This window comes from Aptenodytes forsteri, unplaced genomic scaffold, assembly GCF_000699145.1.
Source record: "Aptenodytes forsteri isolate BGI_AS27 unplaced genomic scaffold, ASM69914v1 Scaffold15, whole genome shotgun sequence".
Lineage (NCBI taxonomy): Eukaryota > Metazoa > Chordata > Aves > Sphenisciformes > Spheniscidae > Aptenodytes > Aptenodytes forsteri.
Genome location: NW_008795129.1, coordinates 3,234,687 through 3,241,485, shown reverse-complemented (window position 1 = coordinate 3,241,485; position 6,799 = coordinate 3,234,687). Strand labels below are relative to the sequence as shown.

At 42.9% G+C, this 6,799-nt stretch overlaps 1 protein-coding gene across 1 annotated transcript; it reads left to right on the top strand.

Moving 5' to 3' along the window:
* Positions 1 to 2: 2 nt before the first annotated feature.
* On the top strand, positions 3 to 2,976 carry CHCHD1 (coiled-coil-helix-coiled-coil-helix domain containing 1; the record flags this gene model as incomplete). Its single annotated transcript, XM_009277979.1, has 3 exons — positions 3 to 42; positions 652 to 770; positions 2,202 to 2,976. Coding segments are annotated over 3 exons (270 nt in total), but the record flags the coding sequence as incomplete, so codon positions are not given.
* Between the last annotated feature and the right edge of the window lie 3,823 nt (positions 2,977 to 6,799).

Below are 6,799 nucleotides of genomic sequence, written 5' to 3'. Positions count from 1 at the left end.
TGCTGGCCAACAAGGTAGCGAACCGCAGGGAGCAGGCGGGAGGTGAGTTCGCCGGCGCCAGGCCGTTAAACGCCTCCTCCCCGGGGGGAAGCGGCCGGGGATGGGGGGCCCCCAGCCCCTGCGGGGTAGGCCTGCCGCCGGCGGGCCCTCCGGCGTTGCCCCCGGGAGCTGCCCCACCGCTCTCCTGCGACTTTACCCTGGGAGGGGCCACGGTGGTGTCAGGGCTGGGTCGAGTCGCCGCTGGGGAGCGCCTTGCGCTCTGCAGGGCAGCGGAGGGGAAAGGGGTCTGGTTTGTGCCATAGAATTACCACGCGGCTGCTTTTGAAAAGGTCACTTTCTCATACAACAACCCTAAATTTGCGTCTCGCGATATTCCGTATGTGACTCACACGTGTAAAATACTTTGTTACATCTCAGCATAGCATTTGCCTTTAGAATTCACTCGGATGTTAGGTGGCTGCAGCGGTGCTCATCTTTGTGCTAGCGACATCTTCTCTACACAAAACAAAGATGAGATCTTTACTTTAGTGTCGTTTTTTCTCACCTGCCTCTACCCATTTGAAACTTCTCTCTGGAGACTTATGCACTGTGGAGGCTGTTAGCGTGAAGTCCCAAGCACCTGAGATTTTTGGTTGTGTCTTTCCCTTCTAGAGGCGACGTGCATTACGGAGATGTCAGTGATGATGGCCTGCTGGAAACAGAACAACTTCAACGATACCGCTTGTGCCGAGGAGATCCGGATGTTCTATGACTGCGTGGCAAAGGCAGAAGTAATTAAGGCCTCTTTTGTGTTCTTCAAGGCTAGGAGGAGGGAAGCAGGAAGCCCCCAATCATTTTTTGTGTGCCAACAATAATAATGTTCTCTGGACAATTTGATTTGTGTTGTAACTCATTTGAGCTGTAGGAGAGATGCAGAATCATGTAGGTCAAACACGCGGTCCTTCCTTTTTGAATGCAGAAGATAAATTAAAATTAAATTAAGTTAGAATTAAAATAAAGGAGCGTAGGAAGGGACTGGATGTTTGGTATGTTATAACTAAGGATGAAACGATAGTCGCATCCAGTCCTTTTTGTGTGGTCAAATTCTTGAAGTAGAGCTCAGTTGCTGTCAGCTGACCCTAACCTAGGCCGTTTGCTTTGATTTCTTCCAGTTTTTAATCTCTAACGTTTCAGCACTAGTGAAGCAATAACAGTCACTGCTCTTCTCCATATTACGTGATAGTTCTGAATGAGGGAGAGTACAATTTGGAGCTGTTAAGTAGAGCAGTGATTTGTCTGGTGCGAGATGTGGATTATATTGTAACTGGGGAGATGTACAGTGTAGGTAAGTTTCAGCACTGCTCTGATTCATAAAATTAAGAAATAGCTGACTCGGGTACCAATCCAATACCTGCATTATCTAGACACTGGGGGGGGGGGAATTAGGATTGGCAAATTCCAATCTGTCATGAATCTGTAAATAGTTCTGTGCTTGCAGGGGTGAGGGTGGAGACAAGGCGGTAGAGAAATAACTAGTGGTTTCAGTAATCCTCATAACAAACAGAATTGTCAGGATACGTGAGGTAGTTACAGCTATTCCAGATTCTCTGAAAACTAGGAGTTCTTTTTGGCTGTTTCTGACTTTGAAGGCTAGACATTTTCTTGAAAAATAAATTTCATATTGTTTGGAAATTAAAGGTTTCCAGCTATATGAAAAATTTGAAATCAAGTCAGTTTCAAAAGCAGACTAAAGGTAAGTACATGTACTAAACTTGTCCTTAAACTGATTTCAGGTTTCCATTTTTTTCAGTAATAGTACCGTCATTTAATAAATAGTTTTTTTACTGCTGCTGTTTGACAGCATAAATGAAAAATTGTCCACAGTTTATTTGGTAGATTACAAAGGAAACAAATGAATAATAGAAAGTTAAAAGGAAAAATCTTCTGCGTTGTTACTATAAGTTTATAATATTGTTAACTGAGAATATGGAAGAATATCATCTTTGCAAGTTGTCGGTCATTCATTAATTTCACCATTTAAAGGTCATCGGCTTTTGAAAGCCTTGTGATCACTGAGCCAAGTGCTGTTATAAGGGTTCCTTAAAGAAATAGCGTTCTTCTCAAAGAAACATCCAAGTGCAATCAGTAGTGGTCTTTGGGGGTGAGAGTCATCTCAGCAAATAAACAGAGGTACTGTTTTGAGGTTTCTTTCTCTGTTTCAGAAGGAGCGCAAGAATCAAAATGAGGACGCTCTGTCACCCAGGGGAAACTTAACTTCAAGCAAAGTGAACAAGCTGCTGAGGAGGTTTCCTCAGATCACACGTTATGTATAATGTGCTTTAGTAAAGGGACTGCAGACAAGCAATTAAAGTTGGAGTCTTTGGCAAAAAAGTGAAAAGTGGACTTCAGTGAGCGTTTGATATCAAGTGGCGTCTGTCAGCACTGCTGTATGGATCTTGACTGCACCTTTGTTTCCAGAGTGAAAAACACCCATCTTGACCATCAGATGACTTTGTTCGTGAGGTTCTTGGGTCTTGCAGTCTTAGGATTTCTGCGGTGTGTTGTTCAACTAGGCACAGTGTGGAGTCAGGTCCTCACTGTGAAACAAAATCTTCTGGGAATGCATGTAAATGCCTTTCCTAACAGTTAGGGGGTGACTTTTCCTCATGCATAAGCTTCCTGCCTAACTTCTGAGCTGCTATCAAAAAGTGCTCAGGCCCAGACATTGAGCCAACTTAAAACTGATAGTAATCTCATGACTTGTACACAATTTGATTCCTCTTGAAATTTTTTTAATTCCTGCTGCTGTACAAGAAGGCTGTAGAATGAGGAAGAAATCTCCAGCAAAATACCTTGTTAATACATTGGTAAGGATCAAATATAACTTTAACATAGAAGCTTGTGATTTAGGCCCTCTGATTTGCAGGTGGGACAGGTGTGGTGCCATGTCAGATCGATTATGTTGTCTGTACTATAATAAAATAATGCAAGACTGTTGTTTGGCGTGGGCAACTCATAATCTACAACAAAATGTTCCATTGTTTTGGTAAAAAAACTAAAAGGGGGAGAGAAAGTTCAAGCATGGACTGATACTGAAATGGACTGATACTGAAATCATGTCATTAATTCTTGGTTTGGATTTTTTTTTTTTTTTTTTTTTTTTTTTTTTTTTTTTTTTTTTTTTTTTTTTTTTTTTTTTCACTAGAGTACCACAAAAGTGCAGGCAGGTCCCTGTTGTTTTAGGAGCTAACTGGTAAGAAGAATGCAGTGCCTCAGAGAACTAACGATATAACCATTTATATCACTAATTCCTTGGGGCGTAAAGAAAAAGGAGAGTAATAGGAGCGTCAGGCACAGACAGACAGTGTGATTACCCACACGTGACTGTAGAGTTTGCATGGAGCTGGAGCTGACTTCTCTGGAGCCCCAGGCCAATACGTCTTCATCATGTAAATACTGGTCAGGTGTATGCTTTCAAGTTACTGAAGCAATTTTTGCTTAACTGTTACTTACAATGGCTCATTAGCAAGTTATCCCACAGGGTAGCTTGTTCTGTTTGTTGCTATCATGGCATAAATGGGTCTTCCAGAGGACTTGGGGTCAGTAAGAACATGATGTCCCCATCTAAGTTTGGGAAAACACTTTGGTTCTGTGACGTTTTGCATTTTCAGTCCACAAGACGCTCTCTGAGAAGGAGAGCTACTTGCTAATTCTTTGTTTCTGAAGGAGACATGCTAAATTGGGAGTGAGGAGCCGATGAACTCTAGATTCACTTCTGTTGGTGATGTTTTTTCTTTCTTCGTATTAAAACTTACAAGTATAGTTTTGCACCTCTTAACCTAGCGGCTCTGCTAAATGTACCAAATTCTAGTGTCTGAAGAACTGTCTCATTATATAAGAGGCTGTAACGGAGAAACTAATACTTTGTTGTATTTTTACTTTTGAAATTTTGCACAGCTCCCACTGATCTGGACAGCTGGTTTTGGATTTTACTGCTTCACAGTGAGTTTCACAAGTTCAGTTGTTTGGGGTTTTTTTCCTGACCTTTTACATGCTTAAAATTACTATGCTAAGGTTCTCCAGTCCTTAAAGGAATGCATTTGTTTGGAGGAAGAAGGAAGGAAAGAGAATGCTTTTCAGATGCACCCAGGTTTTACAGTGCTTCTTTTAACAGTACTCTAGCAGTTCTTTTGGCTCAGGGTCCCATGCTGTAAGCAAAAACCCTCCAGTTACTGATTGTCCTTGGCAATTTGAGCTGCTGCCGTTTCCCCATGGCTTATATTGGGTGTATAAACACGTTCTGTGACGCGCTTATATTGGGGGTCATCCCACTAATAGTTCATGTGCGTAATTGCGGTGAACGACACTGTCCGCTCCGAGTTCAGGGCTTGTACCACCCCATGATGCTGTTGCTGGGGAATAAAAGAAAGCTGGGTTCTGGTGCTGAGCCCACTGGTTAAGAACATTGCTGCAGAGACCTGTATGTGATTGCGTGGCGGGGAAAGAATTAAACAAAAGCTGACTAGCTGTTCTACCCTCCTAAGTCGGATTTACAGGATTTAAGCAAATCTGCTGGAATTCCTTGATCATACTCCTGTTCCTTACAGCTTGAGTATTATACCAGCTCTGGATATGATTGCTATTAACTACCTCTCTTTTTAGGCTTCCACTGAAGATCTCTTACGGAGGAAGCATTGATATTTCAGCTGGTTTTGATGAATAGTAGTCCTGCCAGGTCAGGAGAAACAGGTTGAATTCCAGAGAGCCAAGAGCATTTTAGAAGATGGTACTTCTTGTTCAGAAGGGTCAATACAGAATAATCTGGAAAAATCAAGACGAGAGACTCTGTAGGGAATCATAGACTTGTTGTTATAGAACTGTGCTTATATCAGGGCGAGAAGGTGATTTGTGTTAAATAGTGGACTTCGGTATTTACAACTACTTCAGACTTGCCCACACAAGAAAGTTCAAGATATGTTTTACCTTATCTTTAGATACGTTACCTATCTAAACTGCCATAGTTATATTGGTATAATTTCCTTCTTGGTCTTCCTCTCCACTTTGGAGAGGGCCATGTAGCCACAAGAAGCTTTTGAGAATTTGAGATCCACCTCTCTCAAGAAAATGTCATTACATGTGCCAGAAAACCAGGGGGGAGTCTTGGCAAGGAGGAAACAGTTCCAAAAGAGGACCTGCCACAGAGGAGACAACTGCAAAACCCACTATACCTTTGCACAGTTAGCCATTCCTCCAGAAACTGAATGCCAGACTTGGACTGCTGTTGCTTTTGGTGCACTGGTCTGTGTTTCCTTTAAAACCACTTCATCTAGGAAATCACTTTATCTAGGAAAGCCTTGCCTTGAGAGGGAAGCAACTTACAAGCTACTGTGAGAGAAATCCATGCAGGCTTTTGCTAGAGGTTTTAAACCCTATTAGTATGTGTCGGAGGTTGAATTTCCAGGTCTAAAGGGCTGAATAGGTGAGCGTCTTACGGGAGTTCTGAAGGGGCATCAACAACCTCTGTACTCCTGACTAAGGAGCAGGTTTCTCTGAATGCCAGTAGATTTTCTGTTCCTGCCTCCAGTAAATACTTTCCTTGTGTTTTCACGGGAGTAAGTGGTTCTAAATTCCAACGCGTTCCCATATTTTCATTTTGTTTTGCTCCTTTTTGCCAGTGCTGCCTGAGAGTTACAGCGTGCTGTAGTATCTAAGCTATTTCCATCCTCCGTTGCCCTGATCATCTGCCTCCCTTGCTAGGAGGATATAGGAGATTTGCTCCTAATTAACTGAGTGTAATTCTTGGCCAAATCCACTGTGGCCAGAATGCACTGTGGTACAAATCCACTCCAGAAAGGGCTCCCTCCTACCACTCAGCGACTCCTTTAAAAGACCCAGCATGTAGTGGAATTTCCTTGCATTTGATGAGCAACTTGAGGATGAGGCAACACAAAACTGTCATGTGAAGTGAGTAATAGGCAATAAGTGAGGGAAGAAAGAAAAAAAAAAAAGGGCTTTTTGTCAAGCCAATGGATTTTTATCAGCCTGTTCCTTGTTTTTATGCTGAAGGTGTCTTTGGAAATGTTGCTTAGCAGACTTGGCCAGAAGTGAGCTCATTTCTTAAGGTGACCTTCATGTTTCATGCTGCAGAACACCGGGAGTTAATCCCTCCAAAATCAGAATATAAATATAGGAAATGCCCATTAGACCGAGCTGAGGAGCGGCACAGGGAACGTGTGGAAAAAAAAAAAATTCCAAGATTGAACAGCTTCAAATTGACCAATTTCCTTCTGAGATTTTATAACATTTAAAACTTTTGTTGCAGCCTCTAACCCTAATTTGTATGAAGGAGCAGTAAGCTGAAAACACTAAAAAACCCCATGGGATTGTTCACAACAATACAACAATGATCAACTCTCTGGAAAGCATCCTAGCCAATCGAGTGGAAAAAACTTCACACCCCAAGATCGAGGAGGCACTTGATGGAAAAGATCTCTGGAGGCAATACCCATGATGGCAAGATGCAGGGCTGAAAATCGGGAAGCACCCTGGAGAGGGCTGTGCCACCTGTGGGTTTTCCATGGGGAGATCTGGAAGCTGCTTAACGTAAAGTTTTCTGGGTCCCATTTACCTGGGTTCAAATCTGAGGAGAGTTTGACCTCGGGAAGCTGCAAGCAGCTAATCGAGGAGGCGGCGGTGGGGGGATAAAGTCCAGATTCCTTCCAACAAGTCTAATCTCTGGCAAACGCGCGCGCACGAGCCCTTTCCTTTTCCAGTTTTGTTGCTGGAGGTTTTGCAGCAGGATACAGCCCCAGCTGTACCC